Source organism: Rattus norvegicus, chromosome 19 (assembly GCF_036323735.1).
Source record: "Rattus norvegicus strain BN/NHsdMcwi chromosome 19, GRCr8, whole genome shotgun sequence".
Classification (NCBI taxonomy): Eukaryota; Metazoa; Chordata; class Mammalia; order Rodentia; family Muridae; genus Rattus; species Rattus norvegicus.
The window spans coordinates 25450184-25467198 of NC_086037.1; the positions used below are offsets into that span (position 1 = coordinate 25450184).

A 17015-nucleotide genomic window follows, 5' to 3' on the forward strand; every position below is an offset into this window, starting at 1 on the left:
TTGGTTGGCAGTTTGGCCCCTGGGAGCTTGGGGATTAGGGAAAGAAGATCTGTTCAGATATTAAAGCCAATGATTGCTGCATTCTCTTCTTTTTCTGGTTATAGGTGAAATTATGTTTGTGTGCTTCTCTTTTTTTAAATTATTGAGAGAAGATTAATTTCTTGGTTTTTCTTGGGTATAGTTTAGTTCATTGTCTTGGAGTTTTCCTCCTATTTGACTCTGTTGTGCTTTCTTACAGAAAAGAATTGTTTAAATTTGGTTTTGTCATGAAATATCCTGGTTCCTCCTTTTATGGTGATTGATGATTATGCTGGATATAGGAGCCTGTGTCTGCATAACATCTGCCCAAGATTTTCTGACTTTTAGAATCTCTGTTGAGAAGTCTGGTGTAATTCAGATACGTCTGAATTTATTTGTTACTAGATATTTATACCTTACCCCTTTTAATGTTCTTTCTTGATCTGTGCATTTAGCGTTTTAATTATTATGTGAATGGAGGAATTTTTCTGGTACAATTAGTTTGATGTTCTGTAGGCTTGTTGTACCTTTATGGCCTTTTCTTTCTTTACCTTATGGAAGTTTGCTGCTATGATTTGTTGAAGGTGTTTACTGGATCTATGAACTAGAAATCTTAATTCTCTTCTCTATCTATTATCCTTAGGTTTCAACATTTAATTGTGTCCTGAAATTCATGGATGTTTTGGGTTCAATAAACCATACATGTTTATCTGAGATGGGTGTTTTGTGCTTTGTGGGATGACCTCCTTGACCCCAGGCTGCATGAAGAATCTCAGCTGACAATGGGGACATAAATTATAAGTATGTGTAGCAAGACCCAGGCCTCTTCCAGGTTCTTAGATATTAACTGAGAACCTCAAATACAGTAGTAATGTGATAGTGTGTTGTGAATCTAGTTACTATTCTCTATTTTGATATAGATGACTCTTTTTGTGTCATGGTCAGCTTATAATGACTAGAAGACCTAAGCTTGAGAATAACCAAAGACTACGTTGCTTCTCTAGCAGCTGAGCTTTTAAAAGTCCTGGTGTGACGGCAACTGTTGGTGGACATTCTGGATTATTCCTTCTGTACTTTAACTCTCTGTGTCACTTCCACCATCAGTAAGTTAGTTCAATTCCATAAATTGGAAATCCATCACCTGGAAGAAATACTCTTTTTTTTAAAGATTTATTTATTTATTTAATATATACAAGTACACCGTGACTGTCTTCAGACACACCAGAAGAGGGCATCATATCTCATTAGAGATGGTTGTGAGCCACCATGTGGTTGCTGGGATTTGAACTCAGGACCTCTGGAGGAGTTGTCAGTGCTCTTAACCACTAAGCCATCTCTTTAGCCCAAGAAATACTTTCTGAATATGATCTGAGATTGGCCATGGAAAAAGGGTAGCTTGAACTGTCCCACCTAGGTTCTGGGCCTGCACAGGCCTGCTCTCCAAAAGAAACCTGTGTTCACAGCTGTTGGCTGGCTAAGAAAGATTTCACGAGACGTGATACACAGCCCTCAGACTTCTGCTTCAGTCATCTGCACAATTTTTCCCGGACGATATCCTCATACCTCCAGCAGGCGGGTGATGAAGCTGTCCACTCTCAGCTCCCCTTCAGCCATCTTGTGGGCACAAGACTCTCCTCCCTGCAGCAGGAACAAGGGCTTCTCCATGGTGGCTGCAGCAGCAGTGGTGGTTTGGCATTCTCACCTAGGAGACCCTATGCCTTTCTACCCCAGTTCCAACTCAGCTCAGGCCCGGGCCTTCCCCCCATCCACTTCCCATGGAGCAGGGAGAGCACACCCACTAGAAATAAAAGGGAAGCCCTTGGTCCTGCCAAGACTGAACCCCCAGTGAAGGGATTGTTGGGGGGAGGGTGGCAATGGGAGGAGGATGGGGAGGGGACACCAATAGAGAAGGGGAGGGGGAGGGGTTAGGGGGATGTTTGCCTGGAAACCCAGAAAGGTAATAACAATTGAAATGTAAATAAGAAATACCCAATTTAATAAAGATGGAGAAAAAAAGAGAAAAGTGTCACACATTTAAAACAGAAGAATATGGACCCTAATTTTAAACCACAGCTCTGTCAATTAACTAAACCTTTAAAAAGCTCAGATAATCAGGCCAAACAATATTTTCTCGGTTTATGTATCTGTAATGTCGCATAAATAATAATGTCCGTTTCTTGCTATTGTGGAGGGAATTAAATAGATAATATGTAATCATGGAAATTTTGAAGTACCATCCATTTTTCTGTTCATTAAATCACTCTTCCTCATTTCATTGATCAAGTATGTATGTTTTCTTTTCATAATTACATGTATAATAAAACCAGTATAAAAACCTTCAGAATTGTATAAGCTTTCACTTTTAACAAATTAAATTATTTGTTCTTTGTATTTCTGCTGAACATTTAAATGTTCTTTATATGTCCCAATGCTAGTTTATTAGGTACTTATAAACTTAAAACTCTTTGCCTGAGAGCATGAGTACTATTTAATTATATAGTAACTACACTCAGGCTGTCTTTGTATTAGAACCAATTATATCAGACTCTAAAAAAAATTACTATTGCATAAAAGTTTGTGTGTGTATGAGTGTGAGTGTCTGTGTGTGTGTGTGAGTGTGTGTGTGTGTGCGTGCGCAGCACATGACCAAACAACTTTCAGGAGCCATTTCTCTCCTTCTGTCATGTGGGTCCCAGGATGTAACCCAGATGTTTGACTTTGGCAATAGATAATATTACCAACTAAATAAATAAATAAACAAACAAAAAACAAGCCACCAATCAACTTTAAAAGTAAAGGCCAGAAGTTCACAGAATAGTAGCATTGGCCTTACCATATCCTTTCTTTGGGGATGGGAAAATTAATGTTCTGAAATCCATGACTTTCAGGAATTGTGATATTCATGGAAATTCAATTCCTTTGCAGATGCTCCAGTTGTTGTGGCCAATTGCTAGAAAGGTCAGCTTAAGCTTGCAGGACCCTCACCATCCCTCCCCCCGCCTCCACAGAAAGCTCAAAAGACACTGCCCAGAACTTACTCCACATTCCCAGAACCACTTTCTTTGTCCATCATTTCTTTGAGATGAAAGGTCAGACTCCTTCACCCTAGTCTCTCCACAATGGACATCCCCCCTCCCAAAACACTTCTAAGACTGGAAAACATGTCTTAGGATGTATCTGCCAGACTCGGACTGAGACAAACTAGGGCACTGGTTGTCACTACAACATTGGTGACATCACAGAGGATGCCAAGAACTCTCTAGGAGACAATAGAATGTCCAAGAAGGGACAGCTGATGTCATGGGGAGCAGACTTTGCCTCCCTGCTAATGTTCTCCCTGTACTGAGCATAAGCAGAGGTGCCCTTTCCAGGAGACTTTCCTGGGGCAGAGCCACTGAGCACCTCCTGCTTCCAAAGCCAAATTTTCCTCAAGGCTTGATTATAAAAACCTTAGTAATTCCTATGCATCTAAATGAATGTTTCCTTCCAAATCCTGCCCAAAAATGTCTCATCCTAACTCAAATTATCCTTCTTCACCAATATTAGCCATTAAAAATTCCTGAGAAATAATACCAGTTTGAATATGCAGTCAAAATGTTCTCCTGTCTTATTATGTACAGGTGCTTGAAATCACATCAAGAAATAGCCTGCATGGAAGGTTGCAACATGGGTGTGTGTTAGGGGAACACTCATGAAGCCTTGTGCTTAGCATTCAATGGTTGCCACAAAATTCCTTAGGAGGAAGACTTGAAATCATTATGGTGCTAGAAACATTGTGGAGGCCAGTTGGCAGAGGAAAGTGAAACATTAGAGCCACCAGTGAAGGCTCCTGTTGGACCCTACCTTGGTGTTTCCCTCCCCCCTCGCTGAGCCTTTCAGCCTGCTATAGCAAGAAATTGTTTACACCTTTGACAGCTGCTCTTAGCCCCTGATTTGAGGCTGGGATTTTCCATGGCACCCTTCCTCCCCACTGAGCTTTCCTGCTTCTTGTTTTTAAGAAGCTGTTTATGCCCCTGATTGGGCTGGAACTTTCACCACACAGACTTGTCCTATTTTCCTGGTTGGGGATTTTCACCTGCCTTGTTGTTTTTCCACGGCTTTTGCCTCTGGTATATAAGAGATCTCAGTAAAGCCTTGGTGGCACTGGCTAAAAAGGGGTGACCCGTGTACGTGTTTTCTTTCAACCCCACAAACCTACACCCGATATTCACACACTGTCGGCACAGGCACTGACAATAGGTATCACAATAGAAACTAGTAACTAGATTTAACCAAACTATCACATTAATGCCGTATTTCGTGGTTTTTTTTTTTTTTTTTTTTTTGCTCTCCTAGAACCTGGAAGAGGCTTGGGGTTTTCTAATCCTACTCATAATTTATTAATCTTCCCAACACTATGTGCTTTGTTCTGTTAATGCTAACAGCGGCATCCAATACCTAGGATATTTTCTACTGACATGTGTGACGTGAGACAAAACAGTCCCTGTCATCCCTCACCTGAATAAACTTCCTTAGAGGACAGTGTAGTTGGAGGGTCCTTCTTTCCTCTCCAAGATCGAGAAACATTTCCAGTCTTCAGACAAGTGTGTCAGCCATTGTCCAGTGACTGTCTTGAGATGTCCACATTGTCAGCTGAGTGTCGTCATCCAGCCTGCCCTGTAATTGTTGTAGATGATTAATAGGGTTCCAGCCCTAGGATTTAATTCAGTGCTACAGTAACTGCCAAACACACTCAAAGCCCTAGCTGCCACCCTAGTCCTGTGTGCTCTAGAGAAAGAAAATAAAGAACCACATTGTCTATCAAGTTTCTCCTCCAATAGAAGGAGAATCTGCATCGGGTCTTTTAAGTAACTCTAAGCCCCAGCTTCCCCACAGCTCCCTCCTTCGATTCCATTATTGGTGCATTTTCAGCAACGCTCACTTTATTTTTGGTGTGCAAAAAATATGCACCATGTCAGTAAAGTGTGTGTTTGTGTGTGTGTGTGTGTGTTCATCCATGAACTCACTATAAATTATTATCAAATGACCCAGAAGACCGTGGAGAAACCTTTCGATGTGCATGCAGAATTATGTTACTACCGTTCCATGGCACCTTGCAGGGAACACTGAAATAGTGGGCCTCTTTAATAGAGCGTAAAACCAGGCTATGCATGGTTTTCGGTGAGATTGTGATGTGCAACACCACAACAGAGATCAGCAGAAGCTTCATTTATTCCATGCTGCTGTTACCAAGAGGAGGCAAAGCCTCATCCCATAGAGAGTCTGGTAGGATCTGATGAAGGGCAATAAACTCAGGGTTGAAATCAAGCCTTTAGAAACAAAGAGAAAAATACAAAGTCAAGGAAAGCAAGAGCTGTCTTTTTCTTTTCTTCCTCTTTTTTTTTGAGAAGATCCACAAGAGAGACAACCCCTTCCTCAAACTAACAATGCACAAGAGAGACAATACATGAATTAAAAATCAGAAATGAAATGAGGGACATAACAATAGACACCGAGCAAATTCCAAAATCATTAGTTCTTACTCCCGAGGACTTTACGCCAGAAAACTGGAATATTTATTCGATATTGTTGAATTTGTAGACAGATAACAATTACCAAAGTTAAATCCAGATCTGAGAAGGTATCTGAATAATACCCCTAAGAAAATAGATACACTCATTAAAGGTTGCATACATTATATATTATATTGCTTTCTTTTTGCATGATTAAACCCCTTCAAGGACATTTAGCTATGTTATAGAAAGTGTTACTTTTAAAACAAAAGGACAAAGAGAGAAATTGAGGAGTCACTGAGAGACACTTCCCAGACAGGATCAAGGAAAGACGGCTGAGAGATGCAAGCAGGGGCTGCAATGCTGCCCTTGAGAAGAAAATGTTTTTCTCACTTTACCTTACACTATGCTGTACTGTGTCCGTTTTTTGTGGAAGCGGCTCTCATGCTCTCTGGGTTATGACAAGGATATTGTGATACTAGGAAGAGGGGTGATTTGCTATACAGATATTTTAAGAAGAAGGCTTTGCTTAGTCTCACTTCTTTGCCTAGTCTTGCCTCAGTCGTTCCTGGTATCATGGGAATAACGATCTTATTATATCTTGCCAAAAGGGAAAGTGAGGTAATCCATATTCATGCCTATATAAGGGTTAATAAACTTACAGCTGCATGCAGTTGCATCTGCCTTTGCTCTGCATCCCCTGTGTCCTGGTTATTTGTGACCGTACCTGGGCCCCCAACCCACTAGATGTTGACAAGCATCACCCTTCTCACTGTCAGGTTTATTTTCTTTCTTTTTTGAAATCTATGATGTGGAGGCGTATTACAGCAACAATATGAAATAGCAGGCGGGCATGTATGAAAATTGCTGTGTTTAAGCTGGGTGTGGGGACAAGTCCTCAAAAGGAGCTGTTAAGATGGGAAACACATAATGCATTTGTTGCTGGAATTGAGTTGCCTCAGCTGTATTGCTCTGCCTGCTCAGTGTCCATTCAACATCACTCTGTTTCTACAGAGGAACTCAAGGTTTGCCCCAGCCGCCTGTGAGCTGTGATATGGGCAGAGAAAGGCCAGGACACAGTGGTGATTTCCCACTCCTCAGTTATGCTGAATTTTCCACTACTGTACTTGTATACACAAGTACAGTGTGGTCAGTTATTATAGATATTTGTCATTTCTTACAGAGGGCAACTATGATTGACTACACCCAATTCTATAAAAAACAAAACTCAGGAAACCTGGCCCTTGGCAGCAATGAATCAAGAAATATCTAGGATGGTGGGGCATGAATTCTGCCAAGCAATGAACTCAGATAGGTGGGGTTGTGAGGAAGATGTATGGTTGAATAGCCCAATAGATTCACGTTGTATCATCTTGATTTAATCTAAGGACAAAGAAGTGCAGTATCTCTGATGGCTTTCTTCTAACCCCTTGAAAGGTTCACTGGGGTTTGACCTCAGTTCTTCATTCTGCTTGCTGGGGCAGCAACACTCAGGGAAGCTTGAGATTGCCATAGGCACAGGATTAGGCTAGAAACGCTGAGTAGTTGATACTAAGTTGTTCAGATGGTGATACCCAATTCATTTGTTCTTAATGTGGACCTAAGGAAAGACAGATCAAGGTCCTTAGAATACAAAGATCATTTCCAGTTCTTTTCTACCTTTCCTGAATGAAAGACTGGTTGGCAGAGAATGGTAAAAATTCAAGAATTGGTAGATGATGCTTTGAATGGAGGGTGGGTTTCTGTGCTGGTTTTAGACAGGATCTCAGTTACCCCATCTTGTTCTCTAAGTTGCTCGTCAGGTTCACTTTGAGCTCAAATAAAGCTGCTTCTACTTTCCAACAGGTAGTCTTACAAAGGGGCCTCCAAGGACTGTGAGGACAGCATTAGCCAATGAGAGCTGAGGTGTGTAACCCACAACTATAGCTTTATCTGAAAGACCCTCAGACAAAGGAGACTCTCGCTCCAGTCCTGAGGACAATCACCACCCCATGAACACACAGGACTCAGTCTTGATGTAAAAACAAGAGGTTTACTTTGGGATACCAATGCACTGGGGCTCGACATGGTCCTCACGCAGGAGGGATGTGAGGAGCCTCAAACAACAGAAATGTACAGCTTAAACAGTCAGTTAAGATTACACAGTTTCATTAGCTCAGCTATTTTGTGCCAAGGATAACTAGGCAGATGTTTCTCATCCTGGAATTTCTGGGATAAGGCCTTAACCATATCAATGTAGCTATTTCAGTAGGAAGGACGTCTGACTTAATATATGTTTTCTTATCCTGGGGTTTCCAGGACAAGGACCAAGGATATCTGTCTTGGCAGTTGTTTCTCTTCTGGAGTTCCCAGGACAAGGCTATAGCTATGTCAGCCTATAGCACAGCTGCATTCAGTACCAAGGACATCTCACTTCTATAGTGGTCAGTCAGCTTCCCAGAGATGTTTCCTGTCTTGTAATTGCCCTGCAGTAAATATGTTCTATACCCTCTGTTCTTATGGTCAGGCAGCTTCCTAGAGAGTGGGTGGGAATGTGCTTTCTGTACTTTCTGGTCTATTGTCTAACGTCTAGGGGCTAAGCGAGGGCCAGCTTAAAAGATTCTCATGCTTAAGAAATGGCTGTACTGATATCAAACGGGGATCTTTCATATCCACTTTCTTCCAAGTCTACCAGCCATCTCAGATTGTTGCTGTAATATGCCTGACAATCAAGGACACAGAAAAATAACTTGATACGCAGCAAGGACATGGCAATCATATCCTGTGTCGTTATGTAGGTTCTGGATGAGGTTTGTTCAAATGATAATATTGCACAAAGCTTTATATAGGACCCATCAAATTAAGGGTCACTATGCACTGTCATAGCTAAAGTTGCCTGCTCAGAAGTGACCACTGGATCACTCTTCTGTAACTTCACATGAGAGGCTTGTGCTTTTTGTGTTTTTTTATTTTTGTGTTTTTTTTCTTATTTTTTATTTATTTATTTATTTATTTATTTATTTATTTATTTATTGCTTTATATGTTGTCCGGAAGATAGTTCAAGTCATTGATCTGCCCCCAAAATCTGAGCTTTGCTACTAATACTGTAAACAGTATTAGTGTATGCATTCAATAAAATAACTGGTTTTTTTTTTTTTAGTATGATAGATGCTTTTGTGTTTTGTGGGGTGATCCATGAAACAGGAGTGAAGATGCTTGTTTCTTACTCTGTCCACTGAGTTATGTCTCTAGGCTTGTCCTACTCCTTTGGCTGCACCCCCCCCACATAAACACACACATCTGCTGACTATTTTATTTTTCAGATGAAATCACACGTTATAGCTTAGAGAGGCCTTAGCAATCCTGCTTTGGTAACTTAAGTGCAAAGAGGAGAGCCCCACACTCAGCCTGAGGGTGCATTCACTGGTGGATCCAATAATTCAGTTTCCTCTGCTAACAGATCACCACATTGTTGCCAGGACCATAATGAATACAATTCTTTCTCCTAAGGAATCTGGTGGCAACTGTCAAATGTTAAGCACAAAGCTTCAGGTTGTACCTATAACACACACCCACATCGCAACCTACCCGACAGGCTATTTCTGGGTGTGATTTCATGCACCTGCACATGATGAGACAGGAGACCTCTTTGGCTACTTACAGGAACTGGTGTGATTTCTCAGTAATCTTTAATGGGTAATATTGCTGACTGAGGAGAATTTGAGGTAGGATGAAACATTTCTGTGCAGGGATTGGGGAGGAAGCACTCATTTAGATACATAGCAATGACTTAGGTTTTTCCAATCAAGCCTAGAGCCAAATTTGGCTTTGGAAGCATGTGGTGCTCAGTGGCTATGCCACAGGGAAGTCCCCTGAAAAGGGCACATCAGCTTTTGCTCAGTACAGGGAGAACATTAGCAAGGAGGCAAAGTCTGTTATCCGTGACATCAGCCGTCCCTTCGTGGACATTCTATTATCTCCTAGAGAGACCTTGGAATCCCTGTGATGTCACCAGTATCGTTGTGACAACCAATTCCCTACTTTTTCTCTTAGTGTCCAAAGGATATATCCACAGACATGTTTGCCCGTCTTTGTAGGCACTTTGGGAGAGTTGATGTTGATAGAGAAGAGTCTAGAGTGAAGCAAATGAAACCTAAAGGTAATGATGGACACAGGACATGGGGAATGTAGAGTAAGTTCTGGGCAGTGTATGTTGAGCTTCCTGTCAGGGGTGTGTGTGGGGGTCTTCCGCTGGCCTTTATAGCAATGGGCCACAACCACTGGAACATCTCCACAGATATTGAAATCCATGATTATCACAATTCCTGAAAGTCAAGGTTTTCACATCATTAGTTTCTCCATAACCACATGGAGGATATGGCAATGCCTATGCTATTATTGGGTGAACTTCTAGTCTTTACTTTTACAGTGCATTCAGTATGTTAAATTGATATAATAACACCATCAGGAGTCATTTAGGGTATAACTTTTCTGAATTAAACAGGGCATCAATGTACTTCACTTTCATTGCTTCTTTAAAATCAGTGACTATCTAACAGTAGTAAGAGGGAGAGAACTGTGCTCCTGGCCATGACCTTATATTCTTAGAACTCCTCTGACTACCTCTGGCTGACGGGGCCAATCTTACCTTCATATATTAGAGGTTCTGTGTGGCAGATATTTTTCTACAGTAGCCAAACTATATGGAGCAGGTAGAGAAAGAGCCTGTAACCTATTGGCACTTCTGGGGCATTTGTCATTTCAGTAGGGGGAATTAATAAATCTGTTGACCATGTCCTCCCCCTACATGACTCTTTAATGCAAAGTTATTGGACTAGAGTAACAGTGTAGGATATCTGAGTATCCCTGATCAATCAAGTCATTGTGGATGCTGAATTGATGATCTGACTTCTGAAACCAGAGGGGTGAGGGTCCTGAAACCAGGTTGTAGCCTGCGTACCTGATAATAATCCTGGAGAAGGCATCTCTCTGGTACTTGTAAGCCTGTGTGGGCGGGCATAGGGAACACCTGGCTGCTTACATCTCTTGGTCTCTATATAGTAGTGGGGGAACTGTGATCCACTTAGGATGCCAGTTACACAGACCAAACTCCTTGCAGTGACACTGGCTTCCAAGCATGTTTTCCTGTTTGGACCTCACTGTGGTCTGTGTATGCTCTATGCATTCGCCCCATGCGGGTTCACTTGTGTTCTTCTACCCACAGAGGCCTGCAGACAGACATCATCCCCTGAAAATGTCCTAAACAAGATGCAGGCCAACGAGGAAGAGGAGAGGCTGAATAGAGAACTGGAGCTAACTACCAAGGAGAGAAATGAGCTGACAGAACGCCTCCTTTATGTGACAGGTGGATCCATGAGCAAGAGGTATGCATTGCTCCTAACAAACGACCTTGTTCTAAACCTCATCTCCCATAGAGAGGAGATTCAGAACCTGACCCTTACTGAGGAGTGAGTTTGGAAATGGACTCTCTGATTCCGCCTGTAAAAAATCTGAACTTGTGATCTGAGTGAAGATTTCAGGAATAAAGTCACTGAAGCATGAGTTCCCAGTGTACAATTGGAAAGCCCTTGACAGGTGGCAGCTTTGCAAGGTTCTAGGTGCTGTGAGTTTGTGGAGAGTCTTTGCACTTGCTAGGAAGGTGACTGAATGCTATCATCTCCTGGCAGCAGCCTTAGGTGACAGGTCCCACATTGTTCATATCAATGTTTAACTAGAAGGCCTGAGGCTCTGGCTTGTTCTTTCTTGTCTGTGTGCCTTAAACTCTGAGACAGTAATGGTGCATATATTTCTACTGATTCTCATTGTGCTCTTTCCATATTTGTCTCTCTTTCTCATTCTCTGAGTCTGTTTACTTTTCTTTTCTTGTGGGTGTGTCCCAGTTTGTGTGTCTGTGTGTGCACAGGTCTGCATGCGTATGCACAACTTTTATATGTTTCTATGTCCCTGCACACTTGGAATTTAGGGGTCTGTTTTTTGACCTCAGGATTTACCTGTATAATAGTTTCATGGAGGTGTAAGTGCTTTATTTTGGAAGCCCCACTTTCAACAGCACAGTACATTGCCTGTGTGGTCACATTTGTCTATACATTTGTATGCCTTGGGCAGATTTAAGTTTGTGGCAATATCTGGTCTCATCTCCAGAATTATGTGTACTGTCTGCCTCTAGAATATTAGTTATTCGGCTTGTAGCATTCCACTTGTCAAAACAGGAAAAATGAAATCAGAGGTTTCTGGATGTGTGTGTGTCTGTGTGTGTGTGTGTGTGTGTGTGTGTGTGTGTGTGTGTGTGTTTGGGTAAGCTCTGTGGCCTAGGCTCTTGACAGCATAACAGGTTAGAATGCAGATCCTGCCCTCCTGATTGAAAAAACTGAGCCAGGGAACCCTTTATCTGGGTGCTTAGCTCTGTTGTCCTGGGCACACAATTCCAAGTTTCTGAAGCTGAAGAAGATCCAAATATGTAGAATTCAGAAAGTGTCCTTCCAGGGCTGGGGTAGTACAGGACACAGCCTGAGTTCCTATAATCCTAAACCTCAATGTTCACTGGGTTCTATCTTCCTGGGGCCAGCTCCTACTTCAGGCCAAATCCATTTTATGAAAACTTGAAGATAAAGGAGAAAGAGGTCATGTCATTACTGCACAACTTAGACACAAAGAACATTGAACATCGTGAGAAATTTCAGGAGCTCAAGAAGGAGATTAACTTCTATCAGTAAGTACTGGTCAGAAGGGCCCATCACTTGTGGAATGGCCATGTCTGCCTCTCTTTGTTATGGACCGGAGGGTCTGCAGCTCTGGGCCCATCTCTTCTGCTGTTTAAATATCACTGTGCCGTGGGTCTTTTGGACTCAGTTTCAGTTCCATAAGAGACTGTGACTCATCACCACAGTGTCTATGCATCTTTAGAAGGCTCTGGATAGAACTACACTGATTCAGGCATCAGAGTGTTATTAGGCCGACCTGGGCCTCTGGGGTCATACCAGGTTTAACAAAGCTCAATGTGTGGACCACATGGTTAGCATGAGCTCCCTTGGTTCTACTGTCCTCTTGTGGTTATTTGCTGACTACTAATTGATGTTGCCCCGATGCATTGGGCTTTCATGGATAGTTGTAGTTCTTTTGGAGAGACATGGACTCTTATTTGTGCTTGGATCACAGAAACAATTTATTCTTCCCTGGATTGGCCGTTTGCTGTTTGTGCAGCAGTCTTACATGTATGGCGATGTATTCTATGAAGTCTTTATAGGTATCTGGGTCCTGGTAGAGTTTGTGGGATTTGGCAGTTGGAATGGGAGGAAGAGGCTTCAGGATCTTACTATGCAGAGTGTGTTTCCAGCAACCTGCACAGCCGGCTCCTGATGGACCAGGCATGTATGAAGAAGAAGTTGGTCACATTGAAACAGGAGTGCAAGGAGTTACAGCGATATTTGTTTGAGTTGAACCCGAAGGATGAAGACGAACAGGAGAAGACCAGCAACCTCCAGACCCAGCAAAATGTGGTAGGAACAAGCAGCTGAGTCAGATTAACAATGTCTGATACCATTTGCCTATTGGATACATCTTTGCTTCCCCTATCACCTTTCTAATCTCCCCACACCCAGTCAGTCACCCACCTCATGTGATAGAGTTATTCATTGCTCTGTCTATGCACAAGTATTCTGGGATGTTAACCACTCTTCAGAAACTGAATTATGGGCAATTATACTTCTCTGCCCTTTTTGAAACTGCAGTCCAGAAATGGTGACAGAGGAATAACATATCACATGACTGCATATCCCTATCACAGATTGGATGCTATGAAGAGTTTTGAACGAGTTCTTGGTCGTGTGACAAAGGTCATACAGGGGTCATGTGATGGTTGGAAGCACCTTGTAGGGATAAGAACCAAGTGCAAATGGCAAATGAGTCCTGGACATTGGCTTTGATCTGGGTATCATGTGGCCTTCTCCTTTCTTCCTGCACCCCAATTAGGTCTCTCCCCATTTCCCCATTCTTGGTTTGCACTGGTAGAGTCTGAGGAGCAGCTTGTTCTCCCACAGTACTGTGAGGGTTGCTGGTGATGTTCCCAGCCTGCAGAGATATCAGCAATGATTTCAGTGAAAAGATCAGTGCTGTCTGTCCAATGCAGCTGAGGGGACAGAAGGCAGCAACTTGACAGCTGGTATGCATGTCCCCACCAAATCAGTGTCTTAATAGCTGCCTTCTCCTCCCAGGTCTCAGGAACTGCAGGAGACATGGCATAGGACGGATCCCAGGAAGACAGCCCCCTGAGGAATGAGTTTCTCTCTCAGGAGTTCCCTGTGACGACAATCCTCACAGTCAAAGACTTTTTGGGGGAATATTCTTCTTCTCAGATAATTTCCTCAATGTATAGAGACCCTACATTTATGTATTCGTATGCCAGCCTGTCTGGTTGAGGTCTTTCTCCTCTCTCATACCGACAACACCATTTGAGAGACAACTGAGGGGACTACCTTGGCATCTCACGTCCTAGAGGAGAAACAGCACTACAACTGTGTTTCTAAATGTTCATTAAGAAAATGCTGTTAAGAAATGTTTTTGGTTATGATTTTCATTGAAGTTCTCTTTTTGTTATTTCATAGTTATATATTCTTGTTACTGTTTTTCTTTTTTTATACCATTTTAGTTGTTCATTTTATGCCTGTTTTTTGTAAATTGTATTCCTTATGAAGAAAAATTGATTTGTAACTCTTGACTCTTAAGACTATCTTATTCAAGGGTCCTTTCCCCTCCTGTAGACTTAGAACTGACAGCTAGATATGGATCTTTGCATGGTCCAGTGAATTCAAAGCCACCAAGGTGTACACAGGGTGATAGTGTCTTTTGTGTGGATAATGTGACTTTTTTTATGGACACACACTGTATGATGTAATCACTGACATACTGTATCCATGCTGTATTGTCTTCTGCTCATCCTAGTCTATATCAGTCTACAACACACATTCCTTATTGACTGTGTGCACCAGATATTGAGTAACACACACTCATGCCTGTAGAGCTGCAGAAAAAATGACAACTTTCACAAAGGATTATAGAATAATCCTAATCGAGAACCATGTGCCTCAGTTTTTCTTACAATACAGCATTAGTATTAAACCACAAAGATAATGACCATCAACGTCATTTTGGGAAATAGGTTTTTATAGGTGCTGTTTCACTTGATCATTCATATGCTGTGTTTTTTATTGTTGCTGATTATATTTATTTTTATCATGTAACTCAATGGATCTTTTTTTTTCAAATGTATGTCTGGCCCACTCCTGAGTGCATTTCCCTCATGATCCAAAAGAGGGAATAGCATTCCCCATTGTAGATGATTGTTAGGGACCATGTGGTTCTTCTGAGAGAGCAGCAGATGCTCTATCCTGGGAGTCATCACCACAGCTCCTGTAGGTAGCTTTTGTCCTTCCAGGGCATGTGCTGTACTAGGTGGACACGATCACCTCCCATTTAGGAGAGAGATCTCAGGAGATGTGTATGTACAGGTGGTTGAGCAGTGCCTGCTCAATGTGGTAGGCTGCTAGGCAACCAACTGAACCCCAGCCCTGCTCCACCTGCATTCTTCGAGGCAGAGTTTCTATAGCCCAGGATGGTCTAGAATGCAGCATCTACCTATGTCTTTTTTCCACTAATGCTAGGATGAGGAGCATATGTCCTCCACACCCTTCTTTCCAAACAATGAACATGCTCATGGTCTGGTTATCACATGGCCATGAGGGAGGTAAATAACACTCAGCCAAAACAGAGGCGCATTGCCACAGACACACAGACAGCCTGGACAGATCTGACACGATCAGCACCAGGTTTGACTGCCACTACTTGAAGCAAGGTCCTCCAGTGTTAGGACAACCATTCAAACAGCAAAGAAGGAACCTGTTCCCAGCATCCGAGGAGTGGGAGACCCAGAACCCATGTGTCAATGTGGCCATTTGGAAAATGGAAGTGGGGAGGCAGGGAAGCAGCCAGAACTGGACACAGTTGCAGGGACCCAGGCAAAGAGGGAATATTGGGGCAGAGTCCATGAGATGTCAGTAGGCAACAGGCCAGCTGGGACTAGTGTGGGTACAGGGCTTCTAGTGTGGGTATGAGAGGAGCAAAAGTAGCAATGGTCAGATTCTGATGCAGCATAAAGATTGGAAGGAGCTTAGACCGTCTCAGTGTCGTATAGGGACATTATAGACACTGATGGGCATTGTGGGGATTGCAGGGTCCCTTATAGTGGTCTCTGCAGGTGTCAGGACTCTGTCAGACCTATGACTATCAGGCAGGCTCTGAGTGCAAGTGAGAGTCACGGGACAGGCCCTGTGTACAGCCTGGTTTGGGGACATTTCCAGGTGCCCCATGGACTGCAAAATAAAGGCAAAGGACACAGGGAAGCCAGCAGTTCCCATGCACAGGACATAAATACTTGTAGACCTTTCTAGAATTTCCATAGACCATCTGTCACTAGTCCTCACTATAGAAGGCACCAGCATTCTGCCCTCTACTTCAATTGGTGAGACAGCTAGTCTAACTCCAGCAGTAAGGCCTCAGGGAAGACAGTAAGAACTCACAGGTGACCTCTTTTACTATTGAAACAGGCTCTTCCTATGGAGCCCAGAGTGACTGTAGGGTCCTAATTCTCCTGCCTCACAGTGACTGTAAATTCAAATCTACCTTCAAGAGCAATTGATTAATAGCACAGGGGGGAAGATCAGATTAAGGCTATCTAAAGGCCCCAGGGTGGTAGGATTACCAGGGTCCTAGTAAGTTTCTCCAGCCTTAATTACAACCTGAGTCAGTCCTGCTGTATGGGATATCACCTGCTGCCCAGTGATATCACAACTTGGAATTCTTTGTCAAATATAAGCTGTTATGGGAATGAAGTAGCCACACAATAAACACTGGTCTGGATACTCCTAGGTCAAGAATCCCCTGTTGGAAATGCCTTGGACCGCACCATTTTACATTCTGGATCCTTCTGGCTTTTTAGCAGATTTATAAATACAAAAAAGAAAAATGGGCATAGTAATTTAAGCCTATGATCCCAGTCATGGGAAACTGAGTCAGGGTGATGGAAGACTGTAAGTTCCAGGGCAACCTGTGTTTCTAGAAAAAAAAAAGGCATGGTGAAGATTCCACTCAAGTAGAAACCAAAAGGCTTTCACATGGGGCCTGCATTCCACTGGTCAGCACTCCCATCGTCACAGCCACAGGGAGACACTGGGGAATTTTTCCCACTGTCTCTCTTTGGGATGCAGTCCACCCCATGATTCTATGTGAGGAATGCCCCAAAGGTTGCATCATGTGAGGGACCTAGATAGTTCCAGGATTGGGAGAATTCAGGAGTTTATTATTAGGGATGATCTACAGCTTTGGCAAAGCTTTTCCCTCCACATGGCAGCCCCAGGTTTGGCCCCAACAGTAAAAATAAAATCCCCCCCAAAATAATGCCAACAAAATATCACGAAGCCTAAACGTCTGACCAGTCTCCTCAAAAGTGCACA

At 42.8% G+C, this 17015-nt stretch overlaps 1 protein-coding gene across 1 annotated transcript; it reads left to right on the forward strand.

Annotated features, from left to right (window-relative positions):
• Window positions 1–9503: 9503 nt before the first annotated feature.
• On the forward strand, window positions 9504–13465 carry LOC134483289 (disks large homolog 5-like). The gene is made up of 4 exons (XM_063278581.1): window positions 9504–9649; window positions 10715–10874; window positions 12077–12220; window positions 12845–13465. Exons 1-4 carry the CDS (start codon window positions 9568–9570, stop codon window positions 13023–13025), a joined length of 567 nt encoding a protein of 188 aa, XP_063134651.1. The 5' UTR covers window positions 9504–9567; the 3' UTR covers window positions 13026–13465.
• Window positions 13466–17015: the final 3550 nt, after the last annotated feature.